General features: G+C 61.5%; 1 protein-coding gene across 1 annotated transcript; it reads right to left on the reverse strand.

The window, feature by feature from the left end:
* Positions 1-3,167: 3,167 nt before the first annotated feature.
* On the reverse strand, positions 3,168-26,312 carry PIAS4 (protein inhibitor of activated STAT 4). The gene is made up of 11 exons (XM_088018064.1): positions 26,242-26,312; positions 20,982-21,408; positions 10,615-10,699; positions 9,775-9,816; positions 9,323-9,413; positions 9,065-9,193; positions 8,870-8,975; positions 6,785-6,858; positions 6,518-6,678; positions 3,912-4,042; positions 3,168-3,708 (listed from the first exon to the last, which is right to left on the reverse strand). The coding sequence occupies exons 1-11, from the start codon at positions 26,266-26,268 to the stop codon at positions 3,398-3,400; spliced, it is 1,584 nt and encodes a 527-aa protein (XP_087874190.1). The 5' UTR covers positions 26,269-26,312; the 3' UTR covers positions 3,168-3,397.
* Positions 26,313-27,654: the final 1,342 nt, after the last annotated feature.

Consider the following 27,654-nt stretch of genomic DNA (forward strand, 5'->3'; position numbering starts at 1 on the left):
ATAAAAGTGTGGGAGATTTAAAAAAAAATCAATTGATAAAAATGCACTTTTTGGGGGTGGGGGGGAGAAGCTTTAAAAGTAATAAAAAAAAAAAACAACAAAAAGACAAAAGATGAAAAACCAGACAAAAAAAAATCATTTTTCTTGTACATAAAAAACCACTAAACGCAGCCTGTTACGAATGCTGCTGCCTCATTTGCCTGATTTTGATGTTCTTTGTGTTTTGTTCGGTGGGTGGGGGGGAGGCTGGGGAGCGGGGACGGAGGGCCCGGGGGCCCCTTCACCAAGGGTCTGGCTCTTAAGCGCCCACACCAGTTGGGGCCCCATGCTCAGCCTGACCCGTCCTGCCAGGCCTGGGAGGCAGTGTGGGAGCTGGCCTCTGGGCTCCCGGGCTGGGTGGGGGTCCCCAGCATTGGCAGGCCCGGGGCCCCTACGCCCCGGCTTGGGCAGGTGGCACCAGGAAGGGGCCCCCAGGGGCGGGCAGGGAGAACTGGCCCGACAGGCTTCTCGGTCACCTCCAGCTCCAGGGTTTCTGGAGGCCGGGGGCGGGGCGTCTGGTTGGGGAGCCCCAAGTCTGTTGGAGGTCCCCGGGTGCGGCCCCACGTTGGGCCCCATGACATGATCAAGGATCGGCGCTGGCCGCTCCCCTGACATCGCCCCCAGGAGGAAGGGGGGCCGTTGCCCACCCACGACGAGGGGTCCCGGACTGCAGCCTCCACGTCCGGGTTGGGGTTACCAAACATGGCCACTTTCAGGGCCCCGAGTGGGGAGTGGGGGGTGGGTGATGGAGGGGACCGAGGGGCGGGATGGCCATGCCACAGCCTGGGAGAGCACCAGCGAGGGCTCGGGGAGGGATTCGGGGTCCCGTGGGGACAGACGCAGGCAGAGTGGGGGTGGGGCCGGCGGCCTGAGGCAGCCACCGGCCCACCAGGGCCTCTTCCCACGTGCCCTGTGTCGCCCCTACCCCTGCTAGGAGGGAGGAGTCTGTTTTTAACTGAAATAGTACTCACACAAGACTCATCCTGCAGCCTATTCCAGGAACCCACCCCTGTCTGGTTTCAGAACGTTCCATCCCCCCAGAAACCCATCCCTGTTAGTAGTCACCCCCACACACTGTCCCGCGAGCCCCCTTCCCGTCCGTGGACGTGTCACCACGTGGACTCACACCCCGTGTGGCCGTCTGTGCCTGGTTCCCTCCCTGAGCGTCGTGGGCTCGGGGTCCGGCCCCGGGGCAGCGCGTGGGGGCGCCTCGCTCCTGCTCGCGGTCGTGGGATGTGCCCGCACGCGGTGGACACCCTTTCCTTTATCCGTCTGCCTGTCGCCGGACACGGGGCTGTTTCCGTTTCCGCCTTCTGGCTGCTGTGCCCATGCGTGTGCAGGTTTGTACGTGAGCTTGGCTCACTAACCTAGGACAGGGGTGGCTGTCCCGTGGTCGCCCCGTGTCTCACCTGGGGGAGGACCTGGTGTCCTGTCCTCCAGGGCGCCAGCCCTTGTGAGGGTTCCAGCCCCTCCGCATCCTCGCCGACACTTGCTACTGTCTGACTGCAGGCCCCCCGCCCGGCGGCTCCGCTGGGTTCTCCGGGCTGTGGTCCGAGGTCCCTCCCACCAGCTCAGCGGCTCCCCAGGCGAGCGGGGACAATCCTGGATCTGGCAGATCTGCCTCGGCTCCTTTGCCCAGCCTAGCAGAAAGACACCACGGCGGGCCCGGCAGCGCAAAGCGAAACCTTCCGCATTTGACCGAACGCTGCACCTTGTGGAGCCCCAGCGCCATGCTGCCCAAGGGGACCATCCACGGGGAGCCTGCGTCCCTCGATCCCCTCACCCCCAGCCGGCGCCCCAACGCACAGAGAAGCGGACGCCTCGGTGGCTTCACCTTGACCTTTTTTATTTGCGTTTTTAAAAAACAATTAAATTAGAATACAAATATTAGAAAACCGCGGCCCTCAGCTGCCAGTGCAGCCGGAGGGGGGCCGAGCTGCACGGCCGAGTTTATACAGTAAAACTGAATTTGCCCTCGGCCAGATTGATGTCCCTTTCTTCTTCAGACCTGAAACGGTATTGCTTCCTGACTAGAAGAGCTGTTTGCACAAAGGAAATTATTCCGGGGCTGGGGGACAGCAAGGAAAAAAAAAGCAGAACAGAACGGAGGGCAGAGGCGGTGGGAGAACCGAGCGCGGCCTCCAGAGAACAAGGACGCTGGGCCGGGCACCCAGCCGTGGGTTCCTGGAGGCATCGGGGACAGCGGTAGGGACCCCCCCCCCAAAGCCGGGTGCCCCCAGGGGCTGGGCGAGTCGCTGACGGGTGGCCCTCAGCCTGGTCCTGTTGGAAGACGAGAGTGAGGCTCCCGGGGGGGGGTGGGGTGGTGGCCAGGCAGGCCTCTACCCGTCGGAAAACCCAAGAGCAAGAGGGGGGTAGGAGCCACCCCACGTGGAGAGGGTGGGGCGGGAGTCCCTGCTGCCCCCTGGGAAGTGGCCGCCCGCCCCGGCCCCCTGAGGAGGGCTGGTGGTGGTGGTGGTGGTGGTGGTGTCTGTGGACATCTGCGCTGTTCCGTAGGGAAGTTAACCTGAATTGGAGTTACCGAGGTAGCTGGCTAGAAAACTGAGACCCCCCCCCACGCCACACGCTGCCGCACCCTGGGGCCCCCGCCTTCCACAGGGGGTCCTGGCCACATGCTGGGTCTTCAAAATACCAAGTTATTGCACTTTCAAAAAATACAACACATCTGTGGCTAAACCCTCCCCGGACCCCCCCCACACCCCCCACTGCCCCTCCTGTGCCCCCCCGCCCCCCTCCCCGCCCCAACCCACTCCATGGCTTCTTGGCTAAAATGCTCCCTGCTCAGCGGTGCGCTCCAGGGTCTCTGGGCGAGAGAACGTGTTTGCAGAGAAAAAAAGCAAAGGAACAGACGCATGTCAAAGTCGTGGCTGCTGCCAGGGAGGGGGGCCGTGCGCCCGTCCGCCCCCCCCCCTCCCCGCCGCCCCCACCGCCCCCACGCGCCCCGTCCCTCTGCACCAGCTGGAATGGTCCCTGGAAGAGGGGGGAGGCGGGGCATCCGAGCGCGGCTCCCTGGGTCTGCCTGCCCCTTCCCGGGGCTCGGCTCCGGCTGGGGAAGCAGCCGTGTGGGTGGCTCGCCTTGTCTGTAAGAGTTTGATTTTGTTTCATTTTCCTTTTTTTTTTTTTGTACTTTTGTCATTTTACTTTTTTTTAATTCTCCGAGAGGAGAGTCCCGAGGTACAGGTGCCAGGAGCCAGGGAAAGGGGTGGAGAAACGAAATGAACAACAATAAAAAGAAAAAAATCACTCCTCCCTCTGCACCCCGAGGCCCGCCTGCGCCCCATCCGCGTGGGTGAGCACCAGGAAAGTCGAGGGTCCAGCCGGCGGCGGCGGCGGCGAGCAGTCAGCAGGCCGACACCAGGCCCTTCTGGAAGGGACAGCGCCGCTTGGGCCGCGGGCCCTCCTCGTCCTCCTCCTCGTCGTCGTCCTCCTCCTCCTCCTCCTCCGAGGACGACGAGCTGTCCAGCGTCAGGTCCACCACGTCGGCTCCCGGCTTCCCGTTCTCAACACCGCCCGCCGCGCCGCCCCCGCCCCCGGCGCCCCCAAGCGCGCCGCCGCCGCCGCCGCCGCCGCCGCCACCGCCGCCGCCGCCGCCACCGCCGCCGCCGCCGTTGACGTTGGGGGCGGACAGGAGCCCGTTGGCGTCCGAGGTGCCTGCGGGCAACAGGGAGAGGTGCTCAGAGCAGGCGCGCGGCGGCCGGTGAGGGGCAGGGGCCCCGGGCCGCCCCTCCGCCTCCACGAGCGCCACAGGGTCCCCAGAGCCCCGTCCAGGGCGCGGCACACGGGAGGCCCTCTAGCCAGAGCCCCCCCCCGCCCCCCGCCGAGCCCGGCTCCGGGGGGGGGGGGAGCTGACTCACCGAGCACGAGGATGGGGCACTGCGGGCTGCAGCTACGCTCCTTTTCGGCGCGGATCGGGCACCACGAGCCGTCCACCAGGTACTCGATCTCGTCAGCGTCCTCGCACTCGCTCAGGATCTTGGAGAGGAGCCTGGAGGGGCGAGGGGCTGACTCCTGGGCCGCTGTCTGCCCCCACCCCCCACCCCCCCAGACTCAGGTGGGACGCTTGCTAAATAAGTCCCTTCCTTCTCTGCGGCAGTGGCTTTAGGACAGCACCCACCAGGGCCTGGGGGCCCGAGGCCCGGCGGCCCCGCGGGAGGGAGGGGCCTGCCCGCGCAGCACTCCGTGGGCCTACAGCCACCCCTCTGCCCCACGGCCCCCTGCCCTCCCGTCTTGGTCCTGCGCCGCCCCTCGCTACAAATGAGGCGCCAGGCGTGTACAGGCCGTGCACCCTGCTCACAGCCCAACCCCTCCCCCACCCCCCACCCCCCCCACCCCCCACCCCCCCCACCCCCGCCCCGGGAGAGGCCCTGGGGTGGGACAGGAAGTAGAAGGGAGGCCACTGTGTTCCCCGCACACACGACAACACCCCCGAGAGCACCCACCGCGAGCGTGGCCCAGGAGGACACGCCCTGGCACTGTTTCACTGAGGTACTGCCAGCCAGACCCATTTTACAGATGGAGAAACTGAGGCCCAGGGAGGGGTGGGAAGCTCCCCAAAACCAATGAGGCCAGAAAGCAGGCCGCCTGGGCTCCATTCCTGGCCCCGCCCCTTCCCGGTCACCGGGCCTCCATCTGCCCACCTCTGAGGCCTATGCAGCGCCCACCTACTCCAGCAGCCGGGGGGGCCCACGCCAGGCCAGGTCCTGTACAGGGGACACACGTGCCGCAGTGGCAACGGGCCAATGTGGCCCCCAATATTTACTCCAGGTCAAAGCGGCACCTGCCTCCACGTAACTTCAACCACCTCAAACGCAATCACACAGGAGGGAGGCCCTTTCCTGCTCCAGGACACCCCCCGGGGCCACTCACAGACCCACCACCCCGGGGCCACTCTGTGGTGTCAACACAGCTCCGCCCGCCGTGAACGTCTCCACCGGAGCGCCCCTGTGCGCAGCCCGAGCAGTAGGAGTGCCTCTGGCTGGCTCGTGCCCCACGCTCCCTGTGCCCGGCTGGGGGTTCTCGGAAGGCAGAGTCTGGGGCAGAGTCCTTATGAGGACCCCAGCTTCACCCAGCTCAGGGCCAAGCGTGGGACAAAAGAGCATAATCCTCGAGGAAGCACATGAATCAAGGACCCCGCTTCCAGGAAGCCTCCCTGGCTATGCCCAGAGCCCGTGGGATGCTGGGACTGTGGCGTGTGGGGCACAGCCACACCCCCAAACCCCAGGCCCATCTGCCCCTGGAGCTGTCGGAGCTGCCGCAACTCGAGCCTGGGTGACCCGCTCTAGGCCTGTGGGGGTGGGGGGAGAGGCAAGCACGGGGCCACACAGCTGCCAGGCCAGGAACAGAGCAGCCATTCAGCCCTGACCCTTGTGCCCGGCCCCAGGGGCCTCCTCACTCCACCGCAAGGCTAGATGGCATGGGGACACTGGGGCACGGCAGCTCCGCTCCTCCGGGGAGGGGAGCCAGGCTCAGAGCTGGCCAGACCCGGGTTCCAGTGCTGGCCCGGCCACCTGTGAGCTGGGCATGCCCAGGGCAGGTGACTGCCCCCTCTGAGCCTCAGTCTCCTCATCTGTAAGGTGGGGACGATCCAGGCCCACCTGCTGGCACGGCTGGGAGGGGTGGCTGGACAACAGCCCGAGGGCAGTGACCAGATGGAGACAAGCACCCCAACGTGGAGACAGACTCACGCCAAGCCCCTGCCGGCCGTGGGCCATCCCCGGGCCCACAGCATGCACAAATCCCACGCACACACTCGGCCCTCACGCACTGCCAGGCGCAGAGGGTAAGCACAGACCCAGCCTGGCGGCCGCATCTCCCCCACCCACCCAAAACCTACCCCCCCGCCCCTCCCCCAGCTCGGGGGACAGGACATGGTGTCCTGTGGGTGTGGCTGGCGCCTGGCAGGAGCTGCTCGGTCAGGTGTTGGGCTCGGTTTCTGGAAACCTAAGACCTGAGCAAAGTCTCCCTTTTGGGGAGAACGGCCTTTTCCCCTCACCCCCGTGGCCCGGAGGGGGGCTGACGCCGCCTGGGAAGAGGGGCACATGAGAGCCAAGACCAGAGTCGGGGAGACTGTGCTTCCCAGCTCTCCGTACAGATGGCGTACCAGCAGCAGTGCTAAATGCGGTGTGGGGAGCAGCTCTCCGGCTCGCGCAGCGGCCGTGGGACTGGGCTCTCGGGGTCCCTGCCTCATGTGGGGAAAAGCAGACTCCAGGTCCGCGGGGTCACAAGCAACAACCGACCTCCTGGGCCCAGAGAGCCTAAGCTAGCAGCCCCCGCCGGCACACGAAGGCCCCGGAGCCCGAGGAGGACATCTGCCTTCCCTGCGGCCAGGGCTTCCGAGCCACCCGCAGACCCCGGACAGTCAGGAGACCCAGGGGCCTCCGGAGTCGCGCGGCGTGGCCTCTCCTGCCACAGGGTGGGCGCAGGGAGGACAGGGGCTGCCCAGCGCCGCCCGGAGCCTCACCCGTCGATGATGAGCTGGTCGTAGGGGGCCGGCTTGTCGCACACGGGGCACATCCAGGTGGGCTTCTTCTCGTTCATCTGGAGGTAGAAGACGGCGTCGAAGCACTGCAGGTGGGCGCAGGTCTCTGCCCGGCAGGGCACCGACAGCCGCATCTTCACCAGCTGCGGGGGGGGGGGGGGGAGCGGGTGGCGTGAGTGGCCCCCCGCCCCACCAGGCGGCCCCACGTGGCGGGCAGGTGGGGAGCAGAGGACGCGCAGCCCGACTCACCGGGCAGATGAGGGAGACCCGCACGCCAGTGGTGGCGATCTCGCTGTCGGGGTCCAGACGCAGCTTCTCTTTGACTGCGGAGAAGGGGGCGGCCGTTGTTAGCAGAAGGGACAGAGGCGTCTGCAGGGTCGGAGCCAAGATGCAGGCTTTTCCAGCACCCATGGACGCCGGGGAAGGCAGCGGCAAGCAGCCTCAACCCCTCCATCTCAGGGGGAAGACGGTCCACACACGGAGCACCCCAACATCCACCTCCCAGGATGACGAGATGTACGTTTTAGCTCCAGGGCCCAGGGCCCCGAGGGTCACCTGTGAAAGCGTCCTGGGCAGGGGCCGGTAATTTTGGACAACCTGGCACGCCAACGGGGCAGGCTGACCTGACAAGCCCCCTCTGCTGCCCGTTTTCACAGCCCACAGGCCTCTTTTGGAAGAAGGATGAAGGCAACCGACAGCCGCAGACGGGGCTGTTCGCTGGGACTGTGCGTCCTACACCAACCAGCCGAGAGGGCTCAGCGAGAAGGAAGATGGGCCGCTCCAGGATGGTCCTGGCGGCCCCATCCCCGGACACCCCCAACCGTGGCAGGGGCAGGAGCGAGCCCACGAGCACGGCCTCTCGGGTGACCTGAAGCCGAAGGCCTCGTGGAAAATGCCCACAACAACACACAAGGCCCCCTTCTTGCCGGTGAACACGGCTGGGAGAGAGACTGGAAGGAAATGCACGCGAGCAAACCCTGGGGCAGGCCCACAAGGAGGAGCACAGTCTCCCTCCCTCTGAACCCTTTCAGGCTCCTTCTGCGTTTGTTCTGCTCTCAGTGGGAATGGGGAGACTGGCTGAGCTGACAGACCCCCAGAGGGCTCAGGGCAGACTGACCCTGGAGCTGCCCCTCCTTCCTCCATGAAACCCCTGCAGCCCCTCCTCCAGAAGCTTCCTCTTCCCTCCCACACAGGGTTGAGGGGGCCTGGGCCCACCCCTCTCCCCAATGTCCCGAAGGCCGCATCAGCCGTTCACACCTTCTCCTGAATTCCCACCTCAGGGCTCGCCTCTGTGGCCAAAACGCCAGTGACGGACTCAGGTGTGTCTGGTTTTGAGGAGAGGCCGCCTCCTCCGCACCCAACAAACAGAAGGTTGGGTGCAGCGAAAAGGCCGCCGGTGAGACAGCTGCAGGACTTCCCGCGGCAGCTAACAATGCAGCAGCCAGCGAGCCAGCCCGCGGGCGGCTTCCAAGAGGAGACGGAACCATCGGCGCCACGCAGGGGCCCCAGCGGTCCCGCACACACCAGCCCCTCCAGCCTGGCGGACCCCCGCCTCTCCCAGACTTCCGCCAGACCTCTGGGTGCCCTGCCCCCGCCCCGTGGGCCTCGGCCTGGATGAATCCCGCCTGGCCCCCACGCCAATGCCTGCCCCCTCTGGTCAAGTCGGTCATTGTCCCTGCAGGGAGATGGGCAGGTGGGGGGCTGATTTTGAAGAAAGGGCTCTTCGAGGGAAAGGGAGGCAGTGAGGTGGGGTGCATGGGCGGGAGCCCTGCCACTCTGCGCCTCAGGGTCACCAACGGTCAGATGGGGACATCACCAAGTCCCTTGGCCCAGGACTACTGTGAGGATCTGGTGAGAAGGTGCAGTGACCAGAGAGGGTCAGTGACTTGCCTGAGGCCACACAGCCACCGCATGCACGGACACGAGACAAGAAACAGGACCGTCTTGGTGGTGGTTCACTTTCAATGCTCACTGTGTCCCCCCCACCGCCCCCAACACAGCTGGTCTGGTCTCAGGTTGGATTCCATCACTCCCCGGTACCTGCGGCTGTGAATCGGGTCTGCTCCCTCCCCCGTGTCCCTGGTCCCCACCCAGTAGTCAGAAGCATCAGCCTCCAGCACGCATCCCCAGGATCTTTCCCGCCTCGCTGCTGTGGGGATGACTCCCGTGTGCTCACCCTGCCCACATGCCAGACCTGCCCCTGGCTCGCACCACGCAGGCTCCCTGGGCTGGAGGGCCTGCCTCCCACGTCCCTGCCTCAGGGCTTCTGTGCCGGCTGTTCTGCTCCCCCTCCTTCCACATCCCCCGGGGTGACACACGGGCCCACCAGCTCACCCAGTGCCTTGCACAGCTCTGGATGCTTGACCCCAATGGTTTTCAACCTCTGCAGCAGTTCCGAAGAGGTCAGTTGCCGCACCAAGTACAAGGCCACGGAGTAACTCTGGGGACAGAGGTGGGGGAGGGGCGGTGAGGCCGAGGCAGGGCCTGCGGGGGGCGGGGGGGGAGGGGAGTCAGCCCCACCCCACTCACCTTGCCGTAGTTCCCCCAGGTCACGGTGATGCGGTTGGTGGCCGAGGACAGGTACATGAGGTGGGTGAGGTTGATGGGGCGGCAGGGCCTCTTGGGTTCCACGCCAGGCTTATTGGAGGGGTAGTAGCCCTGGAAGCAGATGCGGGGGCTCACAGCTCGGAAAGAGGTTCCATGGTGCCCTCTCTGCCCCACCCCACAGTGGCCCAAGCCTGCAGGGGTGGGGGGGGAGGGGGACCGCGGGTGGTGGGGGACACTCACCGGGACCGAGCAGTAGCTGTGGTTGACCTTCACGGCGATGTTGGGTGGGTACTGGTCCTCCTGAGGGCCGCTGGTGTCTGAGTAGCAAATTCTGCAACAACAACATGGACCGTGAGGCCAGCAGGGGCTCTGGCCGGAGGGGTGGCCCTGAGAGGGGGGTGGGCGCAGGGCCGGCATGGAGGCCACAAGGGCCGTTTCTGCCCAGCAGATGCATCGCCGTCCTGGACCGTACAAGGGGCTCTCGGGGCCCCAGATCTGGTCTGAGCAAGGCTGGGCGGTGATGTGTCCGCAGGCAAGGACGGACAGCAGGAAGACAGGAGGGGCAGGCCTCCACCTCTGACCGGGTAGGACCAGCGAAGCCGTCGGGAGGGAGAGGGGCCCGACGGGGATGCACCTGGGGTGGACAGGGCAGGGCTACGGGCAGCGGGGCACGTGGGCAGGCCCAGGCTTACCTGAGGACGACCTGCACGGCCTTGATCCCGGGCTGCAGTTCTCTGCGCATGCCAAGGAAGCAGAGGGGAGGAGAAGGGGGGGTCAGTGAGGCAGGAGAGCACCCAGCATGGCACGCTGATCACTTCAGCTGCGCTAGCCAGACAGGTTCCACCTGCCACCTCCCATGGCAACCGGAGGTCTCTGGGAGCTGACTGAAACGTTCTCTCCTGTTTACTCACTGGTGACCTGGGCAGGTGACCTCCCCGTCTGTACAGCTGAAGCGGGGGCATCCACACGGATATAGTTAATAGGTTGGTGGGTAGAAGCCCAGCATGTGCCAAGTGGGCAACAAACGGCTGCTCCAGACCAAAGGGTCTTGGACAGCAAACACCGGGAATGCCTCTGACCCTCGGCTGTTACGGCTCGGGGTCTCCATCAGGGAGATCCTGCCCTGGCAGGACCCCAGGCAGCGTCTGGGGCAGCTAGAGCCATCACAACAAGGGGAGTCCTGCCATCAAGTGGGTGGGGCCAGGGATGCTGCTCAGCCCCCCACAGTGCCCAGGGCGCCCCCCCCGAAGAGGGATCCAGCCCCGATGTCAACAGTGCCAAGGGGAGCTCTGTTAAAGCGGGGACTGCGCATCAGAGGCAGTGAGAGCATGCAGACGGGGCGCACTGCCCAGTACACACGGCAGGTGCCGAGCACAGGGCGGGGGTGGGGCTTCCCCTCCCCCCACCGCGGAGCGCAGGGTCCACATCGGGTCTGCAGAAGGCTCCCCTAGCCCGGCCCTCTAGATGGCCCAACACCATGCTGGTCCACTGCCTGCCGCGGAGGCCCAGCAGGGGTGCAGGGCACAGCGCACCTGGAGTTCCGGATCAGCTCCACTTGCCTTGGCGTCAACGCAAAGATGCATGGGCTCTCCTGAAGCTTCTCGTTATTCTGTGGAACTAAACACAAAACTCAGGGTCAGGGTGATGTCTGGTCCCCAGTAAGGGGGCCAGCCACACCCATTTCCAGGGGCCGGACCCTCCTCAGACCCGGAAGCAGGGCACAGGAGGCTGAGCCTCACCCTGGCAGCCAGGCCTGTGGGATGGAAGCAGGGCCACTAGGGATGAGGGTGCAGGGGACGCCCAGCCCTTCCTGGTGCCACACCACAGCCTACGATTCAGGGAACATCCCTAACCCCGGAAGGGCCTCTTGGGAAGCAGCACACTTCTTAGCCCTCCGGGGTTCAAGGGTCTCTAAGGAAAACAGAAGCGCTCAGCCTGGGCGCCTGGATGGCTCAGTTGGTTAAGTGACTGCCTTCGGCTCGGGTCATGACCCCAGAGTCTTGGGATTGAGTCCCACATCGTGCTTCCGGCTCAACAGGGAGCCTGCTTCTCCCTCTGACCCTCTCCCCTCTCATGCTGTTTCTCTCTCTCTCTCTCTCTCAAATAAATAAATAAAATCTTAAAAAAAAAAAAAAAAAAAAAGCAGCGCTCAGCTCACGGAGGAGCCTGCCGGGCCGGCAGGACGCAGTGGGACAGACTGCACGCCCTTGGGCCAGCTGCTTCCCCTGGACCCTGTAAGATGCCAACAACTCTGTCCCCACCTCACACAACTGTTCTGGGCACCTGGCAAGCGTGTGCCTGTCTGTGTGGTGCTCGGCAAAGGCCCTGCAAGGCACTGCTGGAGGGGACAGGGACAAGCTGGACAGAGGTCCTGCCTCGGGCATTCATGGCCAGCAGAGGAGGTAGGCAAGTGAAACAGCCCTGAACCTCCAAGTGCACAGAACAAGAGTCACGGAGCAGCCCGGCTCACAGCAGGGGACACAAGGAGGGCAGCGGGGGCACCGCACACGGAGCCACACTAGCCATCCCGAAGTGCCCGCCGGGGCGCAGAAGTAGAGCAATGTCTGCCAGGGGATGGAAACCATGGTGGTGACAAGCGGGCTCTTCACAATTATAACTGCATCGAGAACCCCAAGGGTGATCAGAAAGTCCCTTAACTAAATGAGAATACACAGTGCGCCAAAACTTGGGGGAAGCAGCTAACATAGTCGTTTGGAAGCAAAATCATGGCTTTAAAAGGATTCTATTAAAAAAGACAGAAAAAGGTTTCAAATGAAGGCCTTGCATTTCCTCAAGAAACTAGAAAAAAGCAAATTAAAGCTGAAGTTAGAAGAAAATTAAAAATAAAAATAGAAAGTCAGCAAGAAACAATAATCAGGCCAGCCTTCTTTGACAAGCTAACTAGAATAAACAATAAAAAAGACCGTAAGCACACCCACTGCCACAAATAAAAAACGGACAGTAGTGCAGGTCCTAGTCTTTTGGTTTAATACAGGAACGAAACCAACAACCTCATGGCAATAAATCTGACAATTTAAATGAAATAGACAAATTCTTCCAAAGTTGCAAATTACCAAAACTAGCACCAAAAAATACAAGAAGTTTGAGAAGCCCTTTATCAGTTAAAGAAGCTAAATTCATAATTAAAAAACTTTTCCACAAAGAAAGCTGCAGATCCAACTGGTGAGTTCTACCTAATATTTAAGAAACTGTATAAACTTTTATGAACTTTCAGAAAATAAAGAAGACAACAAGTAACTCACTTGACAAGGCTGACGCGACCCTGATACCGAAACCTGACAAAAACGTATCAGGAAAAGAAAGTTACAGATAAACATCCCCCACGAACACACAGAAAAACCCTTTAGAAAATATCAGCAAATATCCAGGCCCTTGGGATTTAGCCGAGGAATGCAAGATTGGTTTAAAACCTCTACACAGGGGCACCTGGGAGGCTCAGTCAGTTAAGCGTCTGCCTTCGGCTCAGGTCATGGTCCCAGGGTCCTGGGATCGAGCCCCCCATCGGGCTTCCTGATCAGTGGGGAGCCTGCTTCTCCCTCTCCCACTCCCCCTGCTTCTGTTCCTGCTCTCGCTGTGTCTCTGTCAAATAAATAAATAAAATCTTAAAAAAACAAAAACAAAAACAAAACCAACCAACCACACTGAAAAGCCACCCGATCAGAAGACTGGATGAGACGTGGCTGGCAGGAGCGAAAGCCTCTGGGGAGGGCAGGCCGTCTTGCACAATCTGCCAAAATCACCAACACACAACGTGGACACAGCGGCCCCTCTGTTCTAAGAGCCACAACTGCAGACATGCTCCCACACACAGGATGACCGAGGCCCACGGACAGCCATTACTCAGAATGGTTTCCAACGATGGCTGACGACCTAAATCTATGCCCACCGACCTGGTCTGGTGAAGATGCACTCCGGAGCAGCTTACAAAGGAATACTACGCAACCCTGACACAGAGAGCGAAGGACCCAGAAGCTCTTCACGCTCTGATAAGGACGATAAGGAGTAACCTCTGAGATGTTCTTGCCAGGTAAAAGCAGCTGGTGCGGGCGGGTGTGCATCACACCCGGACTCGTGTCACCGACAGAGGGAAGGGTCTGCATAAGTGCAGGTCTGCTCATCTGCACAAGAGACATCTCTGGGTTGGGAGCCCCCTGAGAATCGGCCACAGTCACTGCCTCAGAGTGACTGGGAGAGGCTAGAAGCCAGCTTTCTTTGTACTGCCAACCCTTCCAACAGTGGTGTGCATGCTGTTCCTATGAAGGGCTGGAGCATAAATAGTTTTGGTTTTAGTAAGACACATGGTCTCTGCCTCAACGTCTCCACTCTGCCTTGTACCACGAAAGCCACCAGGGAGAGTAAACAGACAAATGGGTGTCGCTGTGTGTCAATACAGCTTGATTTAGGAAAAAAGGCTGCCAATGAAATTGGCCCCTGGCCCTAGTCGGCCAACCGCTGCTCCAGAACCTTCTGAATTCCAAACCACAACAGCAGGTAACCTATTTAAAAAGCAAACATAGGGGCCTGGGTGGCTCAGTCGTTGGACGTCGGCCTTCGGCTCAGGTCACGATCCCAGGGTCCTCGGATCGAGTCCCGCATCGGGCTCCCTGCTCAGCGGCGGAGTCTGCTTCTCCCCCTCCCCCTGCTCATGCTATCTCTCTCGCTCACACTCTCTCTTTCAAATAAATAAATACAAATCTTTTAAAAAATAAAAATAAAAAAAAAAGTAAAAAGCAAACACAATTCGGATTTGAAACCAGCTCAGACTCAGAAGCCATACCACCAGGTTCATAACCCAGCTCTGCCTGGGGCACACATCCCTACCCCCACCCCAGGCTGGGTGCCTTCCGTCCCCGGGACCCAGTTCTCGGGGCGCAGAGCTGGGCATGAGGCTGGAGCTCAGCAAGAGGCAGCTGCTGTAACCACCAAGCTGCCACCACCAATTCACGCTTGTTTGCCAAGTCCCTGTGCGGTCCTGGTTGGCACCCTTGAGGAAGGCCGTTGAATTGGGGGGGGGCCCACAGGCCACCTGCAGACATGCCCAGACCTGCCCTAAGAGCCAAAGGGCAATTATTTCCAATGGGGCAGGGCGGGGGGGTGGGGGTGGGGGTGGGGTCTCACCATACCCAAGCTGCGCTGCGGGCGACTGAGCGAGAAGCCGATCCCACCTGCTGGCCAGGGAGCTCCGTCCCCAGAAACAAGGCAGGCAGGTGAGCGGTATCATGGGAGGCCAAGAGTCTGGGGGCCCTTCCAGGGCTCCCCCTCCTAGATGACACCACCGTGGGGACAGCGTTCACATTTTCTGCTGTGCCATGGGCCCCGGGTGGCTGACTTCCCTCAGGAAGCCAAGTGGCCAGTGGGAGGTGAGCCGCCCCCTTGGTCAGGACACAGCATACCCTACACTATAGGAGGGGGGTGGGGGTCCCCCAAACCCAAGCCTCCATCGTCCACTGCCAATGGCAGCTCCACCTTTTTGGCTGTTCAGGGTTGGGCTGTGGGCAGCATCCACGACTCTCGGCACCCCCTGACCCCCCAGCATCAATTCCCAGTTGGCTCCAATTTCGAAACACACTAGCGAGGTCCCTCTCCCCCGACCCTTACCCCTCCGATCAGTACACTGACCCCTCAATGGCCCCCTGGCTCCCCCGAGTTCACCGCCTGCCCCTTGAGGGATGCTGTCCCCACCCCTAGTGGCCTTGATTCCCAGGCCACCTGCTCGTGTTCCCCAAGTGCCAAGAACATCCTTCCTTGGGGCCTTTGCACTCAACATCCCCTCGTCCAGAACGTTCCTCCCCCAGCTACTTAGATGGCCCTGATGTCTCTGAGGTCTGCCCAAACTCCACCAGAACGACAGACTTCCCTGAGCGCTTTTATTTAAAAACTGCAAGCCCCCCCCACAGCCCCCTGCAATCCTGGTACTGCCTGTATCTCCTTGCCCGCTCGGTTTTTAAAACTTTTACCTCCTAAGAATCAACACAATTTCCCAGGGTCTTTGGCTCGACATGAACACTGAACCAACCCCAAAGTACCTCTGCCGTGTCACACAGGCTGCCACAAAGCCACGAGGGCCCCGCGTGGGCTAGGACGAGGTATCCACCCCAGGCTTCAGAGCCCCCCAGGGACTAAACGTGGGGGAATCCCCTGCTCCCAGGCCTTCTGGGAGGACTGGGAACCAGCCTCCGGTTCAATCCAAGACACTAACAAAGGAGCCCAGCGTGACCATCTCTACCCTGGCTGCCAGGCCACCATGCAAACCACCACCGGCAGAGAACACGATACGGGGGGCATGGGGGGAGGGTAAAACAGTAATTAGGACATAGCCACCGTTCTGGAGGATCACACATGCAAAAAAAAAGAGGGTGGCAAGAACAAGCCCAAACCTCCAACAGGGGCCTAATCCTATTTTCTACAACACACACACAATTTTACAAAAGTTTAAATAAGAGGCAAAGAAACCGGGATCTCCAATCAGTCAGAGAGGCCTGGCCTCCCTCCCACTAGTCTGCAGCCTCCTGCACCCTGGGGCCTCAGAGAAGGATCAAGGCCCGTCCTCCAGGCCAATGCCCCCAGACCCACATAAGGTCCCTGACTCCGGCCCCGGCTCTCCAAACGCGGAAGTCAAGGTCTAAGAGATGGTGTGGGCAGTGCAGGTGGTGCTAGGGGAGGAGATGGGTGCAGGGGGCCTTGCCAACAGCAGGGAGCAAGCAGGCACCCACCCTGGGTCAGGGGCTCTGGGCTCACACCCCAACTCCTCCAATCACAGGGGCAGAACTTGGGTGCCCAGACCCAGCTGGCGGGCTCTTGACTTGCTACTCCTGAGGTCATGGGGATGCAACAGGGTCACACACTGAAGGAGAGCCAGAGAATGCTAGTTCTCGGTCATTCTCACGGCAGCTCCCTGGCTGCTTCTCAGCTCCCAGACTGGGCACCTCCTGCCCCGCTCCGCACTGTGGATGCAGTGAGGGAGTGAACCAGTCCCAGGCCCAGATGTTAAAGAACACCTACAAATGAATAAGCCACGCCAGGGCTGGGGGCAAGGCCATGGAGGGGGAGAGGGTGGTGACGAGAAGGCAAAGGCAAGTAGGAAAGGAAAATGAGCTTCAGGTTAGGTGCCTCGGGAGGGAAGGGCCATGTGGTGGTCTGAGCAAGTGTGACGGACAGAAGGTACAGCATGTGCAAAGGCCCCAGGGCAACACGGCCTGGTGTTTTGTTTTGTTTTTTAAAGATTTTATTTATTTGACAGAGAGAGAGGGAACACAAGCAGGGGGAGTGGGAGAGGGAGAAGCAGGCTCCCCACAGAGCTGGGAGCCCGATGCGGGGCTCGATCCCAGGACCCTGGGATCACGACCTGAGCCGAAGGCAAGACGCTTAACCGACTGAGCCACCTAGGCGCCCCGCGGCCTGGTGTTCTGGAGGAACAGTGAGGGGAGGGGAAGGGAGAGAGCGGAGAGGAGGGGAGGGAAGAAACCAAGCAGAAAAGTCAGTGCGTCATGGGAGGGTTTGGAACAGAGGAAGGACAGAACCAGACGGCTATTTTAAAAAACTTCCTCCGGCTGCTGGTGGAGACTGGCAATGTGGAGGGAAGAAACCAGGGAGACGGCTGGGCAGGTGGGCGGTGGGGGAAGCCCTGCCGGCCCAGCAGGTTGGGCCACCTGCCCCTGGAGCTGGGAGGCCGGACCTGGGATGCCACGTGACCCCTCTGGCTCCCAGGGCCCGGGATGGACCCGAGGACCCGGGGAGGGCGCATGCACCTGCGTGTGAGCCCCGCCTGGCCCCTGGATGGCACACAGGCCGCTCTGCCTCTGTGCACCTCAGGAGCTAGCACCCACCTCAGAGAGGACCCCAGGAAAGCTTACCAGATCTTCGACGACCCCGAAGCCCTCGGGACGGTCCAGCCGGCCCCCACTCGCCCCGTGGCCCACCCATCTTGTGTTCTCCGGCCTCGCCCTCCCTCTCTCGTCTCATGCCGCACCTCGCTCCAGTTCCCGAGCCCTCGCTCACTGCCAGGCCTGGGCCTGGGACACACTTCCCTGCTCCTTCCTCTCTGTCAGGCTTATGGCTACTCACCCCTCAGGTCTGGAACGTGGCCTCCTCCAGGAAGCCTCCTGCCTGCCACCTCCCCACGAATGCATCAGCAGGAGCTCGCGGCCCTGACCGCCCCCTAGGAAGCCTGCACTCCCCAAGCAGAGCACTGCTCTCCCGGCACCGTTCGTTCACCTCAAGTGCAGCTTCCCGGCAAAACACGCCAGCTGGGGGACCCCACACCTCCCTTGCTGCTTCGGTGATACCAGCCAAAGGCCGGAGGAGGGACACACGTGTGCCCTGCACAACGGGGCAGGCGCTGGACCAGCAGCCCCCAGCCAGCACTGGTGCTGGCCACCCCTCGGGGCACGGAGACAATCAGGAGACCCTTCGGAGTTGTCATGACATGGGGTGGCTCCTTCACTTCGCAGCAGCAGGGACCCTGCCCCACAGCCCAAGACGCTGACCACAGGACAATGGCGAGCCTCACAGAGCAGCACTGCATCAGGTCGTGTTTCCTTCCTTCCGCCCGCAAGTCTCATGATGGCCTCTCCTTTCTCCCACGCACCCTGACGGGGCTCGGGGCCTCCTCAGTCACACTCCGGCCGCTCACACCCTGGGTGGCTGTCAGATGCCCAGTGAGCCCCCAGCTGCAGTGGCATGCCCAGGACGGTGTTCCCTGGCCCCCCTTGGAGTCTCCTGGGGTTGGGAAGCAAGTGCCCCTCTCCTGGCTGGGATGGGTGGCACAGCCAGGCTCTCTGAGCTAAGAAGAGGCCTGAGGTCCAGGACCTTCACATGCTTCAAGATGGGTATCTCCCCACAGGAGTGCAGGGCACTGATGACTCAGGGAGGGGTCAGAGTCAGGAAGACGGCTGAGCCGGCGGCCCCAGGGCCCCCTCCTCAGGATGCCGTGTGACCTTGCACCAGCTTCCCGACCTTTCTAGGTGCCAGCCAGGCTGGAGCAGATCATCTGTCTTCTAAGGTCCTTCCAGCTCCATTATTCTCCTCCCCTCCCCCAACCCAAACATTCCACTCCCTGTGATTTATGTCTCCTCTGCACCCGGCGCAGTCTCCATCCTGAAGCTGGAGCTGGCCGGCGGCTCTTCCGGGGAAACAGACCAGAGTGTTTGGACCTCATTCTGGTCAGCAGGTCATGGTCAGGAACGAGGGGGAAGGGGAAGCTGGCTGAGCCCGAGCCCCGTGAAGTGGCTCTTGGTCAATGCCAGCGCTGTAGAAGTCACCACAGGGAGGCCCCCAGGTTGAGGAGCGGGGGGCCAAAACTGCTGGTCCCGGAATAGAGGGGGCCAGACGCCCTCAGGACCAGACCTGTGCTCGACGAGGACTCTCCCTAGGAACCTAGCAGGCACCGGAGGGTCCCTGAGGATGGGAGTCCCAAGACAGGGGTACATTCAGGATAGGGGCGGGGAGTAGGTGGGAGCCAGGCCAGGGCGGGGTCAGCCTCTTTGTTCCGAGCTGCCAGCAGAGTAATTCCTGGTGCAGACAGGGGAGCAGACTCTCCCGGAGATCAGGTGACTGGGGTCCCCGGGGGCTCAGGGCAAAGTGATGCATTGTGGGGCAGGAGTGGGAGTGGGCCACGCAGGAAGGAAGCTCGTGGTCCAGGCAGGAGAGGGAGGCTGCTGGCCCTCGAGTTCAAAGTCACCTCTGTCCCCCGCCCAGTGCCAAGCCCAACTTACTGCTTCCCAGTGAAAACCCAGCCTCCTTATTACAAACATCACCCTTGAGTCCTCAGGAACCTGAACCATCAGCCTAACCTTCAGAGCCAGCCAGTCCCCAGGCCTCCAGAGCCTGCCAGAGAACCCCCGGGAGTAGGGGGAGAATGGGTTCCAACATGCACACGGGGAAGTCGGGAGGAGCAGAGCCGGGGCGGGGTGGGGGCTGTCCTGGAGAAACTGAGGAAAGGGCCTTGGGTCTCCAATGGTGCCATGTTAACCCCACGACAGGTGCTGTTAGGACAACTTACTCCCCACTCGGGGGCTGGTGACCAACACTGCCAGAGGGAAGGCAGGAGAGGGCAGAGACTCGGGTTGATATGGGGCCTTGGGACTCCAGGGCCTGGACCAGCAGCAACTCCTTCCAGCTTCACCGGAACCACAGCCGCCTTGTCCAACCTCACGAAGCTCAAGGGCTACAGGAAGGAGGAAAAGAGGCAGCTGCATCTCCCCGTTTCCCCGCAGCTAGGGCTGGACAGAGTGGGCTCGCTGGCACGGGGCTGGTGTGGAACTCTCCGTGCACAGAGGGGCCCCCTTGGCTGAGCAAGACAGGATGCTGAGTCAGCAGCGCAGGAGGGAGTGAAGCACGCCGCAGGGGGCATGGCGACCGGGGGCATGGTGGGGCTGTGACCTCTGCCACGGCATGCAGGGACCAACTCACAACCAGGGCCAGAGCCTGGTGTGCAGGAGGGGCTCGGTAAAGATGCAGGGGTTGAAAGGGAGATGTGGGTGAGGGGCTGCAGGGGGGCAGCTGGACCCACAGTACCGACGCGCGCTTGGGGCACCTCTAGGCCCTAAACAAGGAATGCCAGAGCGAACCCTTACAAGGGTGGGGGGCTCTGTTTGTTCCCTGCTGCTTCCCCAGGGTGGGATTCCACGAGCACCCACCCGGCAGGCCCTCAAGGGGAAGAAGACGGAAGAGGTGAGAATGACGACCAGAGGGGCCTCCAGGTCCACGTGGGCAGCCAGTCAAATCCGAGGGGCGCCAAGAAGCCCGTCACACTAGACTTGCTACCTGGAGCCCTGGAGGCACCAGCAGCTGTGGCTGGAGGGAGCACGTGAGGCTGAGACCAGGCTGACACCCACCCTGCCCCATCATCACGGCTGCCAGTGAGGGGCCAGGGGCCTGTCCACACGCGGCGCGCCATCAACCTGGGGGCCAGAGAAATGAGCAGAAAGGAACCACAAGGCCTTGGCATTGTCTCCTCTAGTCCTAGCGGTGTCCCACCTCTTGGGAGCACAGCCAGCCTTCCCTAACCAGCTGGCCCGTGGTGATCGGCCTGAACCCATTGGCCAAGGCTGCTCCCAAGGCTGCCTACCAGGAAACAAGCCTTTTGTGGGAGGAAGGAAGGAAGGAAGGTCAGATCCAACTTCCAGCCCTTTTGCCACAGGGAGTCAGAACATGGAAGCCAGCGTCCCTGGAGGCGCCCAGTGATGCACGCCTCCTGATGGTCCAGGCTGGAACAGTCCCGGCCCATAATGTACAGAGTTGGTCTGTGTGACCGACGGAATGTGGAACACAAAATTAGGTCACTTCCAGGCGGAGGTCAAAGAAACGACGTGGCTTCTAACTGCCCCTGCACTCACATATGTGCGCACACTAACCCTCCCACCACCCCCATCACTGGTTCCGGACGAAGCAAACCACCATTCCACACTGTGAAGACGCTTAAACAGTCTCCAGAGCCCGCATGCCAAGAACCAGGGTCTCAAGCCAACAGGCAGCAAGAGACCAAGACCTGCCAGCAGCCATGTGAGTGGGTGGCCCCCAGCCCTAGTCGGGCCTTCAGATGAGACAGCCCCCAGCCAACAGCCTAATGGGAGACCTCACCAGTGCCTGTGCGTCAGGACCGCTCAGCTAAGCCACTCCCAAGTTCTCACCCTCACAAGCTAAGTGCCTGTTGTGCTAAGCTGCTGCGATTCAGGCTTATTCGTGAGACAACCCTACAAATCGCTAATATAAAGATCCAGAGAAAGCTTCTATGCCTCCTAGGAGGGAAAGCCCCCCACGACCCCCTGGCCCTCGCTGCTTCCCGAGAGACACTCCAGGTCGGTGACGTGACTGGCCGCAGGCACTGGGGCAATGCAGAAGGTGGGACACCCCTCCCCCAGGGCGGTGGCAGACTCACCCAGCTCTGTGGGCTTCAGCAACTCGTCCAGCATGTTAAAGAAGGGCAGCTTCACCAGACGCACTTCTGGCTTGAGGGTCTTGGCAGGCAAGCGTCCAAGTCCATTCAAGTACTTCCCGTACAGCACGGGGTAGTCAATGTTGGGGCCCGAGAGGGGAGTCCTGGGCACTGTGCCAGCCCGGTCGTAGGTTGAGTGCATGGTCAGGGGGTCCAGGGGCCGGTGGGGCTGGGGGACAGGCTCTGAGCTCTTCTTGGCGTAGCGTGTCTCGTACAGCTCCTTGATCTTCTTGAACAGCTCGGGGCTACAGTCAAACTGGACCAGCTGGAGGGCCCGGGTGACAAGTTCGTGTTTAAGTCCGCTCTTACTCCGGCCGACAAAACCCAGGAGCATCTGAAGATCCGAGACTCGGAAACTCATCACCATGTTCTGGGGAAGAGCAACAACAGACACACATGCTCAGATGAGACCTGGCCAGATTCGGGGACTGCCAATGCAGCAAGGGGCTTCCTGGAGCCACCTGGGCCCTAAATTGGGGGACAGCGAAGTGACAGCCCACCAGGTGCTGCCTCGCCCTGCCCCCAGGTCCCCTTCACTCTAGCTGGCAGGAGGCGGCGGCGGCGGCGGCTTTGGCACCAGGCCCACTGGCCCAGGCTCAGTCCCACTTCCATGCCTTTGCTCAGGCTTCCTGCTCACCCTTCCCTGTGATGCCCCCTCCCAGCTCAGCCCTGCTCCCCTCCTTCTCCTCAAACCTTCCTCGGCATTGCCAACGCAGCAAAAGCTTCTGACCGCCCCCCCAACACACACCACTGCCTTCTATTTTAGGTTCTCTTTTCCCATCTTCAAGCCTGAGAGCATCCCCAGGGCAGAAACTGGGAATCTTGCTTTACCCGTAAACAGCCTCAGCCACTCCCTAGCCAAGAACACTAATGGTCTCTCTGACCCTCAGTCTCTTCGTCAGGATGACAGGATCCACTTCGTAAGGATGTGGGAAGGACCAGATGAGGTAACATACGGAAAGCAGAGTAAATCAACGTTGGCCACAAACATGTTTTCCCTTCAGTCTGGAGGATGGTAGGCACGATTTAATACTAACCACCTGCCAGGGGCTGAGCTGCACATGCAATCATATACTTAACTCTGATTCTTCAAACAGCCCTGCCAGGCTGGGGGGAGCTCCACGTTATAGCCAAGATTCAAACCTAGGCCTGACTCTAAAGCCAGGGATAATTTCTCTCTACCGCACGACGAGCGTCCACATGGAGCTGAGCACAGGCGAGCATCAAACGTCTGCTCATCATTCCAGCAGGCCCTCTCCACCTCGACACCGTGGACGCTGGGGCTGCATTGTTCTCTGGGGTGGGGCTGTCCTGAGCACCGTGGGGTACTCAGCAGCATCCCTGGCCTCCACCCACTCGATGCCAGGAGCCCCCCCAAAACCCAGCGGTGACAATCACAAAGGTCCCCCAGACACTGCCAAGTGCCCCCTGGGAATAGGATTGAGAACCGTGGGTCTGAGGGGAAGGCTTTGGGAATCCGGCAGCCCCAGAGGCTGTGAAGTGAGCTGTGGCGAAGTGATGAAAGAGGTCTGGCAGGGTCCCTTCAACTCAATCAAGCCAAACACGAGAGCTCAGCTGATGTTTTCCTTGGGGCGGCCTGACCATGGCCTGCCCTCTGTGAGACCCTGGACCCCAAGCGGAGGGACGCTTCCCCATACGCTACATGAGCAAAGCGTCCTTGAAGGATGGATGCACCAGCAGGGTTTCAGGGCCACTCACACTGAGCCCCAAAGCTGGCCTGTGTTGAATGACACAGGTGGTGGGTAAAAAAAAACTTCCAGGGGAATGGGGAAAACAGGTACAAGTGACGAGGGTGTATACCGAAAGCTGGCGGGCACAGGGCAGGACAGCACCCAAGGAAACCAATAAAGCCCTTAAATTCAACTTGAGAGTCTGACAGTTGGAGGTGGGTGGGAATCCTGCCAGGGTGTTTACGTAGCGGCCCCAATGCCAGAAGGCTCTGGTGTTTCCCGTTTCCCGGCTGTGGAAGGGTGAGGCGTGGAGACTGATGGGAGCCCCGGGTTCCCGGTGGGTCCTCCGTCAGGCCTCTCTGCACCTTGGGCACCTCATCTAGCTACGTGGGATGGGAACCCTCTAAGATCACTCCCAGCCTTACACCAGGCTCCAGCTGATGGCGGGGAGGGGCTGTCGAGGCACAAAACGACAGAGACAGACGTGTGGAGCTGCCCTGTCCTGCCTGCAAAATCTCAAGAGAGAGCCCTTTCCTGCTCCTGCACTACAGACGTGGAGTGTCCGCCGCATGCCAAGCATGAGGGCTCTTCCCACGTGGCAGTGGCAGGGTCCATCGGAGTCCCAAGGGCACTTCCTCCCACTCCCACCCAGCTATCTGGGGGCCTGGGGACCCTCACATCCCAGCACACGCCCTGCCTCGGGACCAAAGCAGTGTGCTGGCCTTCAGAGAGCCCGGAACGCTTATGAAAACAAAGACTTCACCTTCCTTGGCCTGACTTCCTACCTTGAGCAGAGAAAATAGGCTTGCAGACAAGATGTTTCTTCTGGAAGAGGCCCAAGGCCTTGGAGGGGAGAAGCGATGTCATGTGAAAGCTGACTGCCCTCCATGGAGCTAAAGGCAGGTGGGCTTGGGACGCCGAGTCTGACCATAACACATCTTCTAACATCACCCCGCCCCTGGGAGCACCCTGCCCCCGCCGAGGCCTAGCCCTTTCACCAGGTTGGACACCCGGATCTGCCGCACGAGCATCCTGGGGCACGTCCCTCAAGCTGCCATATGTTCACGACTCGGATTTCTCAGCAGCTGCCACCACCAAGGAGCCTGCCCTTGACACTGGGAGGGGGGACAGCGTGAGAGGGGCACAAACATTCAGGAAGAAGCCCCAAGCGCTTTGCAAATCACTTCCTGCCATGGCTTCATCCTACCCCGCCTGCCCCTCAGATCTGTGTTTATAAACAGCACCAGGCCCCGACGGCTTCCATAGTCTCAACTCTGGGCTTGTTTGGAGCTGCGTGGAAAAACATCAGCCTGGATAGAGCTGCTGGGCTTAACTTAATCAGTCTCGGGTACAGGTTCCTCTGAACGTGGGGAAAGTGAAGGTCCTTATCTCCAGGAAATGGGAGATCTGTGCAAAATGCTACCATCCCAAGGGGTTCCCAGACTACCTCTTTCCCCAAGCCCTCTCAGGGGCCTCAGGTGAAGAGTCTGATTTCCAAGTTTACCAACAACCTCCCCTTTGTTCTCCCCGCAGAGCAGCCAGTTTTGTACCCCAAAAGACGAAATCTCCAGCTCCTAATACAAAAGGTTAGGTAAGCACCTAAAAGAAGAGAACACTTCAATGACACGTACGACACTCCACAGTGACAGCCAGAGACTAAAGAAGAAAGGCTCCCGAGGCTCAGAGCAAGCTGTGCCACTGAACGGAGGCTCACATTCTAGAGAACTTGAAAAAAGGGTCAAGTTGATTTAATTGGGGTGGGGGGCCCCAGCCACCAGAGGGTCAAGTAGAGTTCATCAGATCATATTTCAAGGCCCTGGATGGTATAAAAGAATTTAGTTCCTACCCTCTGGTGCGGGTGGGCGTGGGGGTGGGGGTGGGTGCCCGGGCCCAGAGTCACAGAGTGACACAAGCCCCATGGGACCACTGAATTTCAGGGCTCCAGGGGACTTCGAGCCCACCCACTGCCACCTTGGGCTTGCAGAGTTCAGACTTCTGCATCTCCAGGGGAAGTCCCAATTTCTCAAAACCCTAGAGAAGGGCAGAGTGTGTAGTACAGGCATTGAGGGGGACGCTCCAGGGGGAAGGGAGCTCCATTTCAGATCTCCGCAGGAAGGGAAGGGAGATGGAAGGAGAGAGAGGAACAGGAGAAAGAAAACATTTACAGGTCAGGACCCTGGGGAGGGGAGACCAGCGGGGAGGGAGGGGGAGGAGCCTCTGTCCAGCAAAGGTCCAGTCCCCCACCTCCCTGCCACCAAAGACCTTGAGTAAACTTCTCAGGGAGGAAAGGAACAACCCTAGCGTAGTTCAGGGCAAGGGCTCTGGAGCCTCACCGTTGGGGAGGTACCTGGAAGAAGGTACATCCCTGAACAGGGATGGCACCTATGGGATGTGGAACCTGAACCCCAAAATGGAGTATGAGGGAGAAGCACTGAGGGCACTGAAGAAAGAGGTGGGGGACTCTCCATGGATCAACACAAGAAACCAGCAAAAAAAGAGAGGGAGCGTCAGAAGCCAGAGCTGGGGTGCATAAAAGGATCTAAAGTAGGGTTTTGGGAGCTGTATGGAGGAAGTATGATCTTAGTAGCCTCACTAGGGAGTATAGGGGAAACTTAGTATGGGGTCTGATCTTGCTAGTGTGAAGTTTAGAGACCCCAGGAGCAGAGTCCAAAACCTCACAGATGCTGTCCGGAGGATAAAAAGTGGGAGGAAGGCAGAGCCCAGGACCCAAGACTGAAAAGAGTTAGGAAAGATTTGAACAGAGAACAGGGGTCAGGACTCCATCCCAGGCGGGAGAGCAAACTCGAGTGACACGGTGCCCACTCCGAAGGCGAGAGAGATGGTGTCAGGAGGGGGGCGGGGCTCTGGGACCAACGCGGGCCCTGAACTAGGGGTCCAAACTCCAGCCCGGGGTACGAACCCCAAGAAAACACTGTGGGGATGCTTCAGGATCCTGGCTCATCACCCTGGATGGTGGAATCGGTGGCAGAAGGGTCAGCGGACCCTTCAGAGCAGGGAGTCGCCAACCCCAGCTGGCCTGCTGGGTGGGGAGGCTGAAGACCCAGATGCCAGCCTTCGGTGCCACGGGAGGCGAAGACACTCCCCAGGCCAAAGAGCAGGACCCCGACTCAGGGCGAGGAGGGGATGAACAGTCCAGCCCGTCTTGCTGTCCGGGGGAACTGTGCCTCTAGCCGGGAGGCGCGGCCCTGTCCCCGTGCTTAAGGAGACTGGACCCTAACCATTCGGGCTGTGGGGGGGCAACCCCGCCTCAAGCCCGAGAACCAACCCCCAGCGCGAAGGCTGGGGAAGGGTTGGGGGGCCCCGCCCCCGGCCTCCCCGCCCCCCGCCCGCACCCGGCGCGCCAGGGCCAGGGGCGGGCGAGGGGGCCGGGCGGCGAACCGCGAGCTGGCCGCGCCGTAGGGCCACAAGCGGAAGGCGCAGACCTCCGCCCGCCGCCCGGCCCCCGCCCACTCTCCCGCCCGCCCGGGCCGGCGCCGCCGCCGCTCACTCACTTTGGCCTCCACCAGCTCCGCCGCCATCTTGGCCACCAGCGTCCCCCGCGCCGGGAGCCCCCAGCCGTCGCGTCACGTGACCGCCCGCCACTCGCGGGCGGGGCTGCCGCGGCAGCCAATTAGAGCCCGCGCGCCCTCCCACCACCCCCCCCGGCGCGCGCTGCTGCGCAGTGCGCAGGCGCATGCGACCGCCGCCCGGGCCTCGGGCCAATCAGGGCGGCCCGACACCGCCCCCCCCACTTCTCCCCCGGCCACCACGCCCACCCCTCGCGGCGGCTGGCTACTTAAAGGAATACGAGCCCCGCACAGGTGGGGGCGAGTGCTGGGTCTTGTGTGGGGAGGGAAGGAGGATGGGAGGGGGCGGCGGTGACAACAATGCAGCCAGGTGCTGCGGTCCCCGCGCTGGGCGGCCAGCCAGGTGCGCGCCCGGATGCCCGGCGGCGTCGGGGGAGGGGACGGGTGCTCCACCGCGGCGGTGGCCAGCGCGTGCAGCCGGGCGCCCAGCCGCCCAGCACCGCGCAGCCCCGGCGGGCCCGGCGCGCTGCACATCCGGGTCCTGGCGCGGCAGAGGGCGAGCGGGCGCGGCGCCCCCCGGCGGGGCCCCGGCCGAGGAATGAGGCCCTTCTCCGCAGCTTCCCGCGGCTCGCTCTGCCCCGCCCCTGCGGGCGACCCTCTGCCGGTCCCGCCTCCCCACCCACAGTAACCTTTGGAATCTGTGCTAACTGGAGCCTCCCCTGCTCTAGAGCCCTCGTCGGCTCCCCAGCGCCCGCGGGCAGCGCAGCTCCAACTTGCTTGTGTCAAAGGCGGGAGGCGAGAGGACAAAAATGTGTGTTCCAGGCGCGCCCGGCTGGCTCCGTCGGGAGAGCGTGCGACTCTGGATGTCGGGATTGTGAGTTGCAGCCGCACGTTGGGGGGCGAGTTTACTTTAGAAATAATTATTATTTTTAAATTTTGAAAAATGTGTGTTCCAGGGCTCATACCCTGAGTTCATGATTCTCAGGGCAGGAATTAAGAGAAATTTAAGGAAGCACCCCAAATAGCTCAAAGTATGTTGACTGATTTAACAGAGAGAGAGAGAGAGAGAGAGAGAGAACACAAGCAGGGGGAGCGGCAGGCAGAGGGAGAGGGAGAAGCAAGCTTCTGCTCAGCAGAGAGCCCAACGCCAGACTCGATCCCAGAAGCCTGGGATCGTGACCTGAGCCGAAGGCATACCCTGAACCGACTGAGCCATCCAGGCGCCCCTGTTAGCGTGATTTTTAAAAAATAAGAATGCAATAGGGGCGCCTGGGTGGCTCAGTCGTTAAGCGTCTGCCTTCGGCTCAGGTCACGATCCCAGGGTCGTGGGATCGAGCCCCGCATCGGGCTCCCTGCTCAGCGGGAAGCCTGCTTCTCCCTCTCCCACTCCCTCTGCTT

The sequence above is a fragment of the Eumetopias jubatus genome, unplaced genomic scaffold (assembly GCF_037043125.1).
Source record: "Eumetopias jubatus isolate StellerSeaLion01/CBP00866 unplaced genomic scaffold, mEumJub1_p1.0 scaffold_1, whole genome shotgun sequence".
NCBI lineage: Eukaryota > Metazoa > Chordata > Mammalia > Carnivora > Otariidae > Eumetopias > Eumetopias jubatus.

Excerpts from the sequence above, each read along its gene's own strand:
- PIAS4 (XM_088018064.1), bottom strand. The coding sequence starts at position 26,268 with ATGGCGGCGGAGCTGGTGGAGGCCAAA. Across the intron at positions 6,859-8,869 it reads AGAGCTGTGCAAGGCACTGG|TCAAAGAGAAGCTGCGTCTG; the intron begins GTGAGCTGGTGG and ends CCTTCTCCGCAG. Across the intron at positions 4,043-6,517 it reads GACCAGCTCATCATCGACGG|GCTCCTCTCCAAGATCCTGA; the intron begins GTGAGGCTCCGG and ends TCGCCCCTCCAG.